Source organism: Sesamum indicum, linkage group LG3, assembly GCF_000512975.1.
Source record: "Sesamum indicum cultivar Zhongzhi No. 13 linkage group LG3, S_indicum_v1.0, whole genome shotgun sequence".
Taxonomy (NCBI): Eukaryota; Viridiplantae; Streptophyta; class Magnoliopsida; order Lamiales; family Pedaliaceae; genus Sesamum; species Sesamum indicum.
Window position 1 is genome coordinate 17,834,580 of NC_026147.1, and position 17,315 is coordinate 17,851,894.

At 35.3% G+C, this 17,315-nt stretch overlaps 1 protein-coding gene across 1 annotated transcript in view; it reads right to left on the reverse strand.

The window, feature by feature from the left end:
* The window catches only part of LOC105158674 (small subunit processome component 20 homolog), a 28,286-nt gene that overhangs the window by 8,002 nt on the left and 2,969 nt on the right, over nt 1–17,315 (reverse strand). The window contains exons 4-26 of the mRNA XM_020692282.1: nt 16,868–16,912; nt 15,106–15,184; nt 14,941–15,014; nt 14,425–14,531; nt 13,435–13,614; nt 12,036–12,245; nt 11,766–11,958; nt 11,593–11,667; nt 11,143–11,486; nt 10,591–10,786; nt 10,228–10,480; nt 9,811–10,147; nt 9,365–9,545; nt 9,115–9,255; nt 8,675–8,939; nt 8,109–8,567; nt 5,789–6,252; nt 2,280–2,416; nt 2,019–2,200; nt 1,562–1,918; nt 594–719; nt 431–496; nt 57–341 (exon numbers count right to left, since the gene is read on the reverse strand). Of these exons, the coding sequence (XP_020547941.1) occupies nt 57–341; nt 431–496; nt 594–719; nt 1,562–1,918; nt 2,019–2,200; nt 2,280–2,416; nt 5,789–6,252; nt 8,109–8,567; nt 8,675–8,939; nt 9,115–9,255; nt 9,365–9,545; nt 9,811–10,147; nt 10,228–10,480; nt 10,591–10,786; nt 11,143–11,486; nt 11,593–11,667; nt 11,766–11,958; nt 12,036–12,245; nt 13,435–13,614; nt 14,425–14,531; nt 14,941–15,014; nt 15,106–15,184; nt 16,868–16,912 (4,756 nt within the window). The remainder of the gene's footprint in view (nt 1–56; nt 342–430; nt 497–593; nt 720–1,561; nt 1,919–2,018; nt 2,201–2,279; nt 2,417–5,788; nt 6,253–8,108; nt 8,568–8,674; nt 8,940–9,114; nt 9,256–9,364; nt 9,546–9,810; nt 10,148–10,227; nt 10,481–10,590; nt 10,787–11,142; nt 11,487–11,592; nt 11,668–11,765; nt 11,959–12,035; nt 12,246–13,434; nt 13,615–14,424; nt 14,532–14,940; nt 15,015–15,105; nt 15,185–16,867; nt 16,913–17,315) is intronic.

Consider the following 17,315-nt stretch of genomic DNA (forward strand, 5'->3'; position numbering starts at 1 on the left):
CATTTTCTCAATGTTAATGAAGAAGCAAGACTAGCAGCATATGGATCAGGAGGAACACAAGCAGAAACTTTTTTGTCTTTCTGGACCAAAGATGATTCTGAAAAATGAAACTGGTCAAGGATAGAGCAGATAAGTCGCAACAATAGCTTTTGCTTGTCTGGTTTTAGTGTCAAATCACGAAAGCATCTCATAAGCAAGGCATTATACTGATTCCATTTCATGCAACCAGAGATTGATGCAAGGGCATCAATACATCCACTTCTGATATGTTCATCCTTTCCGTCTTGCACGTCAAACAACATGCTAAAAAGCAGTGGAACAAACACTTTGTTGGTGATGACCTAGAAAATTCATAAGATCGATGTAAGAATTAGCATGCAACATCGAAGAATAAACTTTTTCGTGTATCCAAAAGAATTAAAAGGATTACCTCTGACAGACTTCCTGAAATGACTATGTTTCTGAAGCGAGACAGTGCCCTTGCCCTCCGGTGTTTCTACAAGAAGGAAAATGACATAACAAATGGAACACATACAAGAAAGCTACCATTTTCAAGGCCAAGACTTCATCCAGAATTTTAGTTGGACCTTTACCTGTAAGTGAACTATGTTATTGAAGAAATCTTGCTCTGCATCATCACTACACAAAGCTCTGTATGAATCAAGGTTTGCGACCTTGGGAAGCTTCAACACCATTTGCCGAAGTAAATCAATCCATACCTATAAGCAAACAAGAAACCTATTCAATGAGGAACGAGCTGCTGAAGTATATTACCATTGCAATAACCACCTGGCTTAACCCACATCCCACACCTACCCCCAAATCCAACACAACCACCCATGAAAAATGAAAAGTTTCTTAAGTGAAGAAAAAGAGAAAGAATCATAAGAAAAAGTAGAGAAAAAGGAATGCGGGAAAAAGGAAAAGACCCACAGATAGTAAATGACTCAACTAGAAGTCACAAACTATATAGCCCAGCTGAACTCTGACTGCCCACCCCATTCACATAACATGGACTCCCAAGAACTTAAAAGGGCTATTTTAGCATATGAAGCAGTCAGAAGCCTATTTTAATGTTATTTTCTGTTCTACCAAGGGGGCCCTCACCAACTGCTTTTCCAGCTAGAAGCTTCAATGTATTTGGCATCTCCACTTCTGCTTCCAACAGTAACTCTAGCTCTACTCTAAAGAAAAGTAAGCAGCACCAAAGAGACTACTCCTCACATTTACAAATGTTAGTAAAATTTACAGCTATTTCTTGGAGTTGGACCCAATCTAATCTTAAAATAATACAATAACTCAAGCAACTCTATCAAAATAATACTTCTCTGTCCTTCCTACAGTACTCTACAAAACCTTAAATTAGCACCTAAAGCAATAAGGAACATGAGGTGAATTGTGCCTACATACCTTTCACTGCTTATTTCTAACACATCTAAAATAATTTGGACAGGGATACCCCTACTAACAGAGAGGAGGAGAGCGATCCAACAAAGAAACCACGAAAATAAAAGGAAAAACTGAATTTGTAAAAGAAGAACCATGAACAAAAGGTTAATACCTTTTTAACAGCACCTTCCTTGTCCATAGCATTTCCCATGTGTTTCACGAAAAAATTGTGGACTATGTGCTGAATGCTGACATCGGACCAGATCAGGTCGGATTTTGGAGATCGATTAAGGATCTCAGCAGAAAATTCAATGAAGGAGAGCAATAATCTGTATGCACTTTGCCTTAAGATCAACTCTTCAGATGACATGTCGTGTATAGATTGTGCCAAGATTGGCAATGCATGCTCTTCTGTGATGGTGTAAAAGAATTGCACGTTAACCTTCTGATACGCAGAGAGTATTTTGTCATAGTCAAAACCACCCATTTCCATTTCTGAGGTTGCATTTAATTCACGAAGTATTTTTGCCTGCAAGAAACAAACATAGAGGAGAAGCTTACAATTTGTGATCTTCAAGGATCGCATAGGCCATTTTATTTATCAAAGAATTTTCTATGGGCTTGCCTACCAGTGTCAATAGAGACGAATCATTTGCGGCAATAGCATCAAGAACATCACATATAGATATACGGACAGCCATACCAGCTGAAATAAGAAGTGGGGCAATTGAATTCAAAATAGTTTTACTAATTCCACTCCCCAGCACTGGCACAACTTGTTGGATGATTTGCAAGACATCAATACAGGTATCTACAACAGCAGCAATCCAGGTTAGTGATAATTCAATGAAAACACTATCCTCAAAAGATCAAAATAGCTATATGCTAACCAGAATTCTGATGTTTCTTTGCAAGAAGTGGGAGCAATATATCAGCAAATAATTTGGCTGCTGAAGGCTCCTTTACATACTTTGATAACAAGTTGAAGATAGTGAATTCCCTTTTACCTGGGGACTTCGCCAAGTGCCTGTACGGAAAAGAGAAAAGAGAAATGGGAAAATCAAGAATAAGTACAATCCATGTGCAGTTGACCATATGCTAGAAGACAAAGAAAGAGAGAAATTTCTAATTTTATTTGATCAAATTCAGATGCATCTCATCAGAATCATATTGGCAATGTTTGGATTCATGTTTTCATATTTTCCGAGACAAGATAAAACACACTGAAGTTTGTTTTTGTGTTTTTACACCTTTTCTGTGTTTTTTTGTTTTTCAACTTTCTATATAATATATATATATATACATTTAATAATATAAAAGAGACATGATTTGACAATAAACACTGATTTTCGTCTCCCAGAAATACAACATTAAACATACAATATTTATATATATACATACGTATATATATAAATATATATAAAAGAGATGATTTGACAATGAACAGTGATTTTTATATCCAAATCCCAACATCAAACCTACACCACTTATTTTAAAATATTTTAAATTACCTCTAAACACAAATTCAAACATACCATCTATTTTCAACACACACTTACTTATCTCTATTTTTTCTCTCTCTATCTCCAAAACACAAAACAAAACACTCAAAACACAAATCCAAACATAAGGATTGGGTTTTAAGAACCAAGGGTATACTGCAGAAGGTAATGCTTCGCAATGAGTGACCAAAAAGACTCCAAGCATAAGTAGATGCATAACTTGAGATGAAACCTCAACAAGCTCAAGTTCATTAGAAATAACACTGCACTGGATCGCATGGCATTGTAGGTAATGGAAACAAATAAAAAATTCCCACAACATGTTAATCGTATTTAGCAGATTAACTTGGTTTAAACTCCCTTAATTCTGCCATCCAAGCAATGGGAAAAACAACCAGTCCTCTTCCCTTAATACTTCTTAGAATCTCATCTTGTGTCTCACCTGCTTTTAGGATATTAGAGGATCCTTGCTTCTCTCACCCAAAAGGCCTGTACATATGAAATTAATCCTAAAAAAGTTTAGAACCATCCCAACGTGTGCTTTTCAAATCCTTGACCCAGAAATGATTCAACAATATTCCACACAACAAGACCACATCGAAATTTCTTCCTCCACATGCTTATTGTGGTACTGATTCTCTTACCTGGGTCCAGCAAAAGATAATGTCTACAAATTATAAACCCTAATCTTTGTTGCAGTAGGCTCACTATAGTAGTTGCTTATTTCCTATTTTTTGCGGGCAATACACAAGCCATAAGATCAGAAAGCTCCAGGAATCATATCAAAGCACATCATAATGCAACAGCATAGACAATTGGTCGACATTCTAGTTCTTAGACTTTTAATGAACATACGGCATAAAAATATGACAATTTTCGCCCCAAAGTCTTCAGATGGATTGTGTGGCTCTATAGTAGTTGCTATTTTCAAATTGTTAGGGACACCACTGAGACCATAAATTCAGTGACAGCTCCAGGAATAATAAGTGCTGGCTTCTCAGTGATTAATAACACATCACAGTGCAAAGCATAGGCAATTGGTCAACATTTTATTTCTTGGACTTCAATGAAAATGCAGCATAAAAAAATCATGACCATATATGCCCCAAAGTCTTTGTGCTGTTCAAAGTTCTATATAGCTCTTGTAGGCTCACAACTCGCTATGATTGCAGAAGGCAATTGTACGATGTCACCCTTCAAATGGGGCAAAAATATACTAAAATTCATGCTTGAAAAATGCTAAAATGTAGAGACGGCAAATGGGTGGGTTGGTGGTATGGACCTAGATGGGTTGTGGTCAAGATGGGTTGAACCCAAAAATGGGTTTTAATGTATGGGTCAAAAATGGATCGGGTTTGAGTTTTTAGCTATCTTTGTGTATAATTATGAACTATTAGACTTAAAAAATCACTTTTTTTGAGAAACAACACTGACAAAACAGAGAATAACATAAAAAAAATAATGAGAAAAGCATTGCCACCTATTTTTACCCACTCTTGAGCTTCAATCAAATTTGAAAACTCATAACAAAGAATAAAAGAACAAAAAGGAAAATGAAATAATAACTGATAAACTTAAGGAAGAAAAAAGAACGAAAATTACACTCAATGCTGACTAAAGAATTTCTTGACAAAAAAGAACAAATCCTGATAGAAAGTCCAAAATATATAGGAATAGATGATGATGATGATCATAATAATAATAATAATAATATGTATAACTCAAAAAATTATAAGTAGAATACTTCATCTAGCATTGAAGTGAAGTAATAATTTAATAGTTACCAGAAATTGAAAGTCTAACCAACCTTTATATGGAACCAAATGAAGTTTTAAACAATGTGAAGGAAATGCTTGTTGATTGATCATGAATACAGTAACATCTTGCTTAAATTGCATAATACTATTAAAAGTTATATTTTATCGACTAATAAGAAATTGACTACGATGAAACCCATTTTTGACAAATCAGAACCAATATAGTATAGTTCAATAATCTAGTTGGGAATTAATTCCAGTTGACCGACATGATCCCAACTTAAAATATCTCAACTCCAACCCAAAAACTAGTTGGGTTCAGTTAGAATGGTCTCAACTCACATTGCCACCAGTACTAAGAGGGGAAGAAATGCACTATCAAATTAGTGGTAACAAATAGTATTAGCTTTAGTTATTTTTTATGGTTTAGACATTTGGTTATGTTTGATTATATGTGATAGTAAAAACAATTGTAAGAGTGACTCATCACAAGGGAATAAAATATTAATCAACTAATGCAGAAAATGCTAAAAAGGAATGAACTGCCATAGAGAGTTGGCAGTAACAAAGTACGGGCTTAGTTATTATGTATTATAGTTTCATTATATTCCATTAATTCAGATCAGGTTTGAATATGTCGCCCCAACTACAGCCCAATCACCATACAGAATAGGCTTATCTTCATGTAGAACTATGAATATTATTAGTAAAAATCCAACATTCCCCAAACCTCAAAACGGAAAACAGCTATTGGAAACCACTAAACATATTATTAGACAAAGAATTTTAAATTTTTTATATGACCCAGCTTGATACCACTCTTTCACATTCTACAGCTAAACCGTTTTTCAAAACTCCAGCAGTTTTACTATCATAGCAATAAAGATATCTCGAAAAACAACCCAAGCACTTAAAGTTGGCTTGTCCAACCTATAAGACAAGAGACGTTTAGCCGTACAAGCAAACTCTAGAGCACGTTATACAGAGCCGGGGACATATGAGACAAGTGTTCTCTTATAATCAGAGGCAAAATTTAAATAGGCTGAGCTTAACTTGCTATATGAAATAATTCAAACAAGCAAAGTTGTTATAGGGGAAAATAGCTAGGACATCCTGAAAAACAAAAAGGGAAAGCAATACCTCTTACTATCGTTCCCATTTGTGAATATACCATGCAAGCTGCAGATAAGCACATCAAGATGAGGAAGCAACATTTTCTTGACAGTAGTGTCTTCATTATCCAGTTCACTGTCAAGCTTCAATAAGTTCTTAGCAAACTTCAAAACACTAGACAATATTGATTCAGAAGCTGATGGGACAGTGAGCATGGAAAAGATATCAGGGACAAGATTTTCCTCCCTGTGTAATAGTGGCACAAGTTTATAGCTTTTACTCATAGCAAGAAAGCAATGAAACAGAGAACTTGGCTTCTCGCTACTGGCACCTTCTTGCTTAAAATTAGCAATCAAGGGTCTAATTGATGCAAAGAAGAGGTCCCAATATGCACTACCAAAATCATGATCCTCATATTTACTGAGAACAAGATATATGATCTTAAGGCATAAGGATCTCAAGTCTTTGGATTGCTTCACAGCCATCTTCTCCTGTAGAGGAATGTAGTCTATCAATTAGAACGTTATACATTCTTATACATAGTGTGAAAAAGAGATGTCCAGAGAAACATAAAAGTGGTCAAGATAATATTTAGCTTTGAATTTATGACTATATGGAGCAGAAAGAAATAAGGCATTTGAGGAGAGTTTCCAAAGTACACTGGAATCGAACAAAACATATCAGACCTGAAAAGAATAAGTTAGAATCAGAGAAAGACAGTTTCCACTCAATGCATTCAAAAAACGTTCAATTGTAGAAAAATAAGATTGCTTCTTAAACAAAGTTGTTATTGCTACAGCCTCATTTATTAACTGTACCTATGGGCACAGAACATCTAATATATTGGATTTGATATATAATTTACCAGTAACATGTCATTCTTTTTGTGGGTGGTCAATAATCTAATCCTTACACCTAACCAAAAAATGAAAAATGGAATTAATACAATGCCCAAATCCAGACCACTTTCCAGCTCAACTCAGTTGTAACTTTATTCACCAAGTGATCCCATCTTTTATTTCACTTCTCAAAGAGAATCCCTCACTGCTTATTCAACGTTCTGATCACAAGTATAGACTCCAACAGTTACTAGGAAACTGAGGGAATGAGCAATATGTTACTTGAAGGTCACATATAATGGAATTCCCTGCAAAGAAGTTACAGCACAGTAATCACTTGTCACCGAAAACATGGAATGGAACAATCAACTTCTGCTGGCAATTTGCTAAAATCCTTTAGCATTGTAACCCCCACCAGGAAGCACCCATGTCTGGTTATAACCCTTCTTAGAAAAGTTTCAAATCCCACGCCAGCCTTTGACATAGCCTTTATACTCATTTACAACCTATAATCAATTAGGGTGGAATATCTAATCTGGCATTTCCCCTAAGCTGCTATCCAGTCTGCATCTCACTGAAGCTGCATTGTGAGAATAATGTAGCCCAAGTTGGCTTACTGCGCAGCCCTTCTGCCAGATTGTAACCCATAGAAGTCCAGCTAGCACAGGGTACTTGCCTTCTTTAGATAGGTGGATGGCAATTTGTTTTATAAAGCTAGGGCTGGTGGCTTGTCCTTTATTCACACTGACAATTTATCCACCGAGCCCAAAAGTCAGTACGTTTACGGATTTTCATCTCATACTCAAACGTTTTACAAAAGAATATAAAAACTCTTACGAAAAGGCGCTCAATATAGATGTCAGTATTCTTGAATCAAACGACTATGAGAATAGTTTAGCCAAACCAGAACGTCCAACAGAAATTTGATATCTCTTCAGCCATTAAACTTAATTCTGTAATCCAAATCCCTGCAACCCCTTTTTGGACAGTCCTACACCATAATATAAGTCTTGATAATAAATTCAGACACTGCTTATTGATGAAATGGATGGCCCACCATAATTGACACTATTCCCATCTTTGTCTGAAGTACCAGATGGAAAGATAGACCTTAAAGTCAGGTGTAAAGATCTGCAGTCTTGGAGAAAATAAGTGTTTGGACCAGTCTCTTCTAAACGATGTGAATGGAAGTCTAGCTTTAGGACGACAGTGACATGCTCTGTGCATTATTATTATTTTTTTTTTTTTGAAAAAGAGATATGCATAGATGAGACAGGGTGGGCATGTATTATAAATTGTCAATAGATTGTATAAGCGCCACATGTGTACTATATTTTTCTATAGTACAGCTTCTATCTTCTTACCAAACAACAAACATTCAGGACGAAAATCTATGACTAAAAATATTATACAACGAGATATGCCCTGATCTCTTGTCTATCCTTGATATCCAAAAACTTATTAACAAATAATTTAATTAACAAACAAGCAGAACATATAAACATTACCTTGATCTCATCCTCCACTTCATTGTGATCAGCCACATCCAAGTCAAAGCTAGAACAGTTCTGTACAGAAGACAATCCTCTACTATTTGTACTGCCACCGGATGATGTGCAGCTTGCTAAGATCCGGACAACACAACTCATCAGTAGGTCAAGGAAAGGATTAAGATGAGATTCACCAAAAACTGCTAAAATATCTTCAACAACATGCAGAAAACCATATCTTTTCTTCCAAGACAGGGCCTTTACAATATCTGTAGTAAAATGTTTCAAGATATAAGATATATCAAATTCATCCTTGGGACTTGAGAACAAACTTGAGAAACTTTTCAAGGATGCATCATCTCTTTCAGAAATAGAAAGTAGGGGTTTAATCAACAGCCAGAAGAAAACAGGAAGCTCAGTAACGTCAAGCTGAGTTAAGAATCCAAGAACTGCCCTTCGATGATGTACACTTGCATTCTGAAAAGGTAAATACGCCTCATTGAGTTTTTGGTGATAGAAACAAGAAGAAAAACTTCAGTGCATTCACATCTACTAAAAAGGTCCAAGTATTAAATATGCTGTACCTTCTGGCAGCCAAGCATTTTCAAATTTCTAACTTTTGGTATTAGTATTTGTATCACAATTGGGACAATGTAAGCTCTGTGCCGCACATCGATGGCATCAGTTGATTTTGTTGATAAGCTCCACCTTGTAAGCTCCTCCCTTAGATATTTGGTATTGATCAGATTTTTCAGATGCTCACTATAGGGAAGCAAGAAATCATCTCTCCAGTTCAACAGGCAATCAAGAACTTTCATCTGTATGTCAGCATCTTTCTGATCGAGAAGCCTGGAATACCAACACCCCAGATCCAAGCCAAAAGAGAAGGTAAATTAGAAAAGGAAGAGAGAGAAACTAGCAACAAACAATTTTAGGAGTTTGTTTTATATTCTCAGTCAAATGTCCAGAGAAAAAGCTAATGATGCTGCTGAATTTAAAAATGGCAAGCACTACTTTAACCAACCTATATTGAAGAACGTCCTTGAAAAATTGACCTTGATGAAACGACTTGGGATTCCGCAACAATCTGAACAAGCTTAACCATTCTTTAAGGACCCCCTTCCATTCTTTCCCTTTATTATACAGTGTATATGCTGCGACATCGCTAAGTTGGGACAAAATATGCATGGTCAAACAAAATAAGATAAGTCATACAAAGAAGAAGAGAGGGACATAAAGGACATAAAAGACAACAGTATTAGATGTACATCCACCTTGTGATCTCATCAACATTGTAGCCCAAAAACTTCAGAAACAAAGGTATTATTTGATGAGAGTTGGATTCTGCTATAGACGGAACTTTTTGTAAAGACTGAATCAAGAGAGACAAAACTGTTGCGCATGGGGTACTATCAAATAGAGGGAAAATGTCATAATTGAAGCGCCCAACCAAACCTACAAAATCAACAAAGGCTTTGAGTTAGAATGGATTTCATAATTACATAAACAGTCATATAAGCAGTAATCATTATGCCGCATATGCAAACCAACATTCATTCAAAGGTAATCTTTTCAGGGACAATTCTTACTTCTGTTTGCCAACAAAACCGGGAGAAACAGAAATAATAGGTACATAAAGAGAAAATACATCTCAGAAATCTATGCTCTCCAAGAAGTTAAGAGTCATAACCAAAGAACATATAATCGAAAAAAGCCATACCAGTGTCATTGATAGAATCATTGTAGCCTCCACCACGCTGTCCATGACTTGTTAGAAAAACCAGTTGACCATGTTCAAGATACTTAACATATCTGTCCCACACCATTCTAGAATACTGACCAATGAGGACAGTGAGGCACTCTAAGGCTGGATTCCACAAATAGCTGAATCTGTTATGAAATATGCCAATAATTCCATTTAAAACAACAGGTAAATACTGTTCAGCAATTCTATGAGCACTCAGTCCCATCTGTATTTTAGATATCAGTAGAATGACCCTACGACTTGTTGAAATTGAAAGGGGAGTCTCTTCAATTGCTCTGAGAAGGTTGAGAACCTAAGATCAGAAAGAACACAGACAAACTTTTAGTGAATGGATGCATGATATCACATAGAAAGCACAAATAACAAACTTACATTATTATGGGGGTCATCCGCATGACTAGTCTCACAAACATCTATTATCGTATTACTTTCAACAGCACGTTCCTTCTTAGAATGCTCATAATAGATAGGTTCATAATAGCACAATATGCGTAGAGTTGAAAGCCGAATCTCCTTGTGGGCATGGCATAAATTTTCAGCAAATATGTCCAAAGCATCCAACACCTTTCCACCAGCATATTCTGGAAGATAAAATTGGCATTTTTTGTCTGGTAGAATAAAAGACCTGCATATTTTTTGAAGTTCAAAGCAAGTGTTATCCATTTACGAGAAGCAGAAAGCAAATATAAATTTGGCAACAAAAGAATGAAAAGAATTTTACACAATAATTCTCACCCAGAAATTGAATCCAGAATATCGGCCACTGCAGATAATATTTGAGGTGAAAACTTATATCTTTTCGCAAGATCCAAGAATTTGGTCATTGCAAGCTCCTCATGTGTATTATTTCTGCTAAAAACTAACTTATGATAAGAACGTAATGCGGCACCTATCAAACTCTGCCAAATGCTTTGTGGAAAGCCTGCAAACTCTTGAAAAAATTGTTACATAAATATATATCATAATTCATAAACAAACGACACAAAACAGGTATAACCTGATTACAGAACAGAAAATCCTCAGAGAAGTATAATGACAAATTAAGGACAATTTATTTGATATGATTTATTCCTGTGAAGCATTTACAGTAAGCCAATAAGCCTTGACACTAAAAATAATAATCTACAAGTTTCATAGTTAGTAGCAAACAGAAAGTGTTCAGTTCACCAAGAACCATACTGAACAATTCTTTCTAACAGAATACGCGTAAAAGAAAGGAATGTAGAATCTTAAGTAAATATGAATCTTAAGTTACAGGACATCCAAAAAATAACATAAATATCTTACTAGATTCCCCCATCATAAGCTTGTCCATTGTGTTTATCAAGTCCATCAATAAAGATGAATGTGTTTCGGCATCTGTGAAATGAGAAAAGCACCGAATAACGCCCCAGAGGACTGCCAACTTATTTTGTTGAAATAGAATGGGAGATAAATTCCCTTTTATAGCTTCATCGATCTGTCCAAACCAATAACGAAGAGTTTCCTCAAAGAAAATGTGAATTCTTGAGAGCTTTTCCCTGGATTTCCCATCCAAAAAGCTAGGGATTTCCCCTCCCAGTTTCTCACAGAAATTCATCATCAAATTTAGAACTCTTTCAGCAGATACTTCTATCAAGTTATTGAATGCACTGCAATCAAAGAAGAAATCAAAAGAAAATAGCTAAAGAAGTGAAAAAGATTGTACAAGGCATTTCACATATCAAAGGAAAGATTTAGTTAGCTTTTTGAAATTACCAAAGAATATGTGTCCCAAAGATATTGAGAATACTAGGATCCCTCGTTAGAAGATCTTCAATGAAAGTCAGTAAACTGTATCCAGAACATGTGTTAGGCCGACCAAATAAACAGGGCAACTCAGTCGTAAGTACTGGCATAATTGCACTGACAAATTAAAGTGAAAGCACTACCGTTCACTCCTTAAATCAAATACTGGCACCCATTGTGAAGAAACCTGCAGCAGAGCTTGCATTTTCTTATAATTTGAGAGACCATCAACAATGCAAAGCATTAGCTGCAGGACCTTATCAATGACCTCAGAGTCTGGGTCCACAATCTTCATGGTAAGAAGCAGACCAACAAGTTCCACCATGGTTTGGTAGTCTGTAATAGAACATCTTCAAAGGTGAGACTGAGTATGCATGATTTGGAAACTAATAAGAAAAATCTTGAAACCCCACCAGAGATTTTCCGAAGATAATCATTTTGAACTACAGAAATAAGCAGCGTTAAAAGCCGGCTCAGGTGTAAGGATTTTCCATTTGTCACACTATCCGTTATTTTGCTGCACAAGCATTTCCAGATGAAAGTCAGTTCCACGGGATCTAGCTCTGCATACAGTCTCTGGAAGGCCAGAATAAGAACTTCGAGAACAGCTTCTGAGCCTGCATCTGTACGAATATGTTTATGTATAAATTATAAAGAATCTAAAACGTGTATCTAAATCTTTTCACAATTTTTTTTTAGCTTTAGAAACCTCTAGTTCCTTCCCTCGAAAAGTAAACAAATCAGTGAAGAAATAATGATTGTGAAGCATGTATTTTACCATTCTGAAAAGACAATAATTTCCATCTGTTAACCACATAAATCTTTAGTAGCTGATAATAAAGCTCATCTAAAATTTCTGCTTCCTCTCTAACAGATTTCATTTTTTTTTCCCAGTATGATCCAGAAGTCTTCACAAGATTCATGAATCTTCAACAAATGCCAAAACATAAAATACCCAGAGGCAGAGTTGCACAGAGTGAATACGAAATGCTTGTTTCCAGGCTTCAAACCACGACACACATATTTTTAACTAATAACAAATTCTATAAGATGAGAAGCAACAGTTTTACTTAATAGATGAGAAATACTTCATTGTCAGAAATGCGACTAAATTTAAACATGATAGTCAAGCAGCCCATTTGCATGTCCTAACTGTTGGTCGTGACAATTCGTGTGCAACACTCACTGACTTTCTAATGACCTCTAATTAAAAATTGACATCATGCTGAATCATATAGTATGTCACCCCCAAAAGCATAAGATAAGAAAGAAACAGCAAACTGAATCTAAACAAATTTCTTATGAAGGTATTGCCCATACTTGTTAATAGCGCACGCATTTTTATAGTACACATGTATCGAAATAAATTATATATTTCATACATCAATATATATCCACATCAATAATGCACAAATAAGTAAATATAACCAGGAGAAATAATTTTAATGATCATACCATAAAAGAAATTTGCAAAATAATAAGTTTTAAGGAAAAACAAAAGAATACAAAACATGCAAAATGATTAAACCTACATAATCATTATAAAACAAACAAAAATATATAATATCCATCAATCAAAATCCAAATCTTCCCTAATTTCTAATTTCACTGATATTTTGATTGTTTTTATTTTAATTTTTAATAAATTTACACTGGGCGAAGCAACTCACCGCCATTTTTGTAAAATGGCGCTGAGCGTGCACAATGTGCACCTCGCACCACGGCACACCATTAATAACTATGGTATTGCCGAAAAAGGAGCAGTAAAGAAGTGCAGTATCAAAAGAATAGGTTTCAAGAACGCAGCAAAACCTTCAACGTTTGGATGATCAAGAAAGGAAGACCCATCCACCAGCAGTGGCATTAATGTTTCAGCCCTTGAGTGCAATTTTGATGATGTAATCCTCATAACATGAGATAATAATGCACCTACACCAGATTTTCTCCAGTCCGATGGTTCGTCTACAACCTCACCCATAAGTTGTGCAATACCTGTTCAAACTTTTAAGTCAAAAATTGTTCTCTGGTGACAGAGTATCAAACTAACCTAGCAACAAAATAGACAAAAGACACGAATACAATCCAATCCAATCCAACACATAATGAACATAAAAAGCACATTCATGTCAACATAAGAATGCTAAGTGACTCAACTTCAGAGATTATTATTGGAAACTGACTTATAAAATTAATACGGATTCTAACAATTCGGATATAGAAAACAAAAAACAATAAAAAAATCTCTCTTCTAGAAGGAAATATACTTTAATTCATAAGGAAATTACACGGGTAGCTCCTTTTCCGCATGGTATGTGCATTTGCACACTACTGGCTTCCATACGAGGATTTACATATCTTCATTGGACCTTTATGCATATTATGGGAGTAATATCAGAAGCAGAACAATATGGTCAATCCATACGTATGGATCTGGAGAATAGTAATATCTGCAGGATTTTTTATAAAACTGAAGGCATGCACAGGGATGAGATAGCGCACGTTTTCTATTTCCTATTTCTGCCAGCATGACAGTATTAGTTCATTCAGATGATTTCTTTAGCTGAAAACCAACTGTTATGCATCATGAACACCTCATGTGTAAATTCAACCAATAAGGAAAGCATGCAGCAGTCTAAGCTTAAAAACCCATTTTTTATATCATCCTGTTTAAATCTTGCCAATCTAATCTAATAAGAAATTTTCCAACTAGACCAAAAAAAAAAAAATCAAAAGCTAACAATGCTGTGAATGATTAAACCTGAAAAAGATGCTAAGCAAATAAATTATGACAGAAAGCAATACCTTTCTTTAGCTGCTGAACTGGTGTTTTCCTTAACAAGAATGACACTGACTCAGCCATAAATTCTCGAACATAATCTTTTGGGTAGTATCTTAGCTTTGCAGTAATTCTGCGAGTTAGGAAGACAGAAAGGGAGAGCAAGAGAAAATTTCCCCATATTAGTAAACTCAAAAGAATGACAGAGATAACATCAAGTATATCTGAGAAAGCAGTGAAACAAGTACAATTATTACATAGATTTTAAAGGCGTAAAATATAATAGTATATATTGTACATATGATGTCCTATGAATTGGAAATTGCTTGCTGGAATCAGATTAAAGTAGTCTAAAAGAATTATATGATCATTCAACCGATAACTCTCTACTTTCCTCTTCCTCGATGCTCCATAAACAAAGCCTCTTGATGAGTATGTTTTACTTTTAAATGTTAGAGTGACAACTGGACTTGAACGAATCATTACAAAACATATAGATAATAGTTTGTCTAACACCTTATGTACGGATCTCAAGTAACTACCTCAGAACATGACTGACATCTTTGATAAGATACTTCTGCAGGTACATCATGATGTTCGACCATGATGTGAATATCTGCAAACAACAATTACAGCCACAGAACTCATCACTCGCAAATTCATGATATCAGTATATGAACAGAGATAATATGCAAAGATTCCCACACCTGCTCGATTATCTCTGGATCCCTATCAGCACCACTTTGAAGAAGACATTCCAACGAATCAGCAATTCTTTGGAGAAAGCTGCAACCAAAAGACAACAAAATGAATATGATGGACCGTACTAAAAATGACATAGTTTATGCTCAACTGCAAGACATCTTCGTCTACATTTATAAACTCAAGAAAATCCCAAAAAACTACACATTTTCCACACCTACTCCTAAAAGTCTGTCCATCTTCAGTACAAATTACAGGTCAACATCTATTTTGCATGGATATGGCTATGTGGATGTAAATATAATATGATACAGATACAGTTATGAGCTACACAATCCTGGGAGATTGAGATCCTCAGAAAGAATCAAACAGTTTAAGATAGAAAACACATATCTTAGGATCCAAGCAAGCTGCAATCTGAGTCATGCTAAACCTATTGGACCATCTTTCGTTTGGCTTACACACCTCAAGAGATTACCTATACAAAGTATACTTGTACACTTAAATCAGTCTACATATAATTTCCACTAGAAAAGCCATTCCTCCAGCACCTCTGATTATCTCGCACCAGCGAGCATCTCCAGTTCATCTCACTGAAATGCAGTTCCTTTAGTGATATAGTATTATGTTATTTAAACTGAGCTACATGGGAATAATGGATGAAATAGGAACTAGAAAAAGTAACCTGGGCCATAAAGAATATGGAGGAGAGCTTACATTCTAAATTCAATTTATATTAAGAGGAGAATACACAGATAAGGCAATGTTCAACTCTTGGGCGAATTGCTTAACAAGATGTTGCAGATGCTGAAATCATTTGTCCCCACTAAAAGAAAAAAGACCCTTCACACCTCCTTAGCGTTTAAACAAGCCTGCTATAAATATCTCACTTTCTGGCAGGTCGAACAATACAATACCATAAGATTCAAGGATTTCGCATTCTGCCATCCTTTAACAGTCAATGTACGCACAACTATTATAGAAACTTTCCAGCATTCTACCCATCTATTATTACCGTTAAATTTTCCAAAAGTGTTTAATAGTAATACGTTGTGTTAAAGTCTCATTTCAGGCAAGTTTCAAAATCATTTTCCCACACGATACAAGTGCGTGCAACATAAGTGGTCAAATAACCAAAAGAAAAGGGATCCTTTCTTCCCTTATTGTCATGAACTCTGCTCCATCACCCTAATATCTTGATCCTCTTCTTATTATCTCTCTTGTGCGTATGTCTATAATTTGTCACTCTTACACTTCATCCCACAGAAAGAAAATTTAATTGCATAGAAATATTTACTGAGCCCATGAGAGATTTAACATCATAGTATATACAAGTGAAAAGAAAACAAATCAATTCATTTATATTGACGTTTTGAAGTACCCTTTCCACTTCAGGTCCTCGCCATTTAGAACCAAAACTAGACATTAAGAGATTTAACAAAGAAATTTGTCTGTATGAGAGAGTTCTGAAAAATTATGGAAATTATAAGTATTAGAAAAGTACTTTTCGATTCAGAAGTACTATATTCTTTACTTGTAAAAAATCTAACTATAGATTATAGTAAATCATGTTGGTTCCTTTCAGAACTATGCAGATGATACTTTTGATGTATAACAAACCTATAATTAAAACATAATGTTTAGCAAAATAATAATTTTCAGGAACGCCATATTTTATTGCTAACTCATGCATCAGTGCAAAGAAAAATAAAAGACCACCCAGATATACAAAGAGATAAACTTCTGCCCAAAGCAAATGGAACTTACGGTATGAAATCCTCCAGCAGATCTCTCGATAAAGCAGCTATCAACCTAGAGCACAAAATAATGTCATTCATAAACAACAAGATTTTCAGACATAACTGAATAAAAAGAACATAATGGAGCTGATGTAGCACAGACATAACCAAGACAATCTTGACCACTGTCCCAAGAAGCAGCACATAAGTAAATAGTATATTCAGCTTGAAAGAACTTAGCAGCTACACTTCAATAATAAGTCAGTGTCCATAACTCTATATTATGTAGAACAAAATTAAATTAATATCGAAAATATGCCCATGCATCCACCAAGACATCTTACAGACCAGCATGGGCTTCCTGTGCACAATATATATACATATATGTATATATATTCTCTATAGCAAAATGTTCACTGGACCATAATAAAAGATCTTTCAAAGACCCAAATATCATGAAATAATTTACACTTATG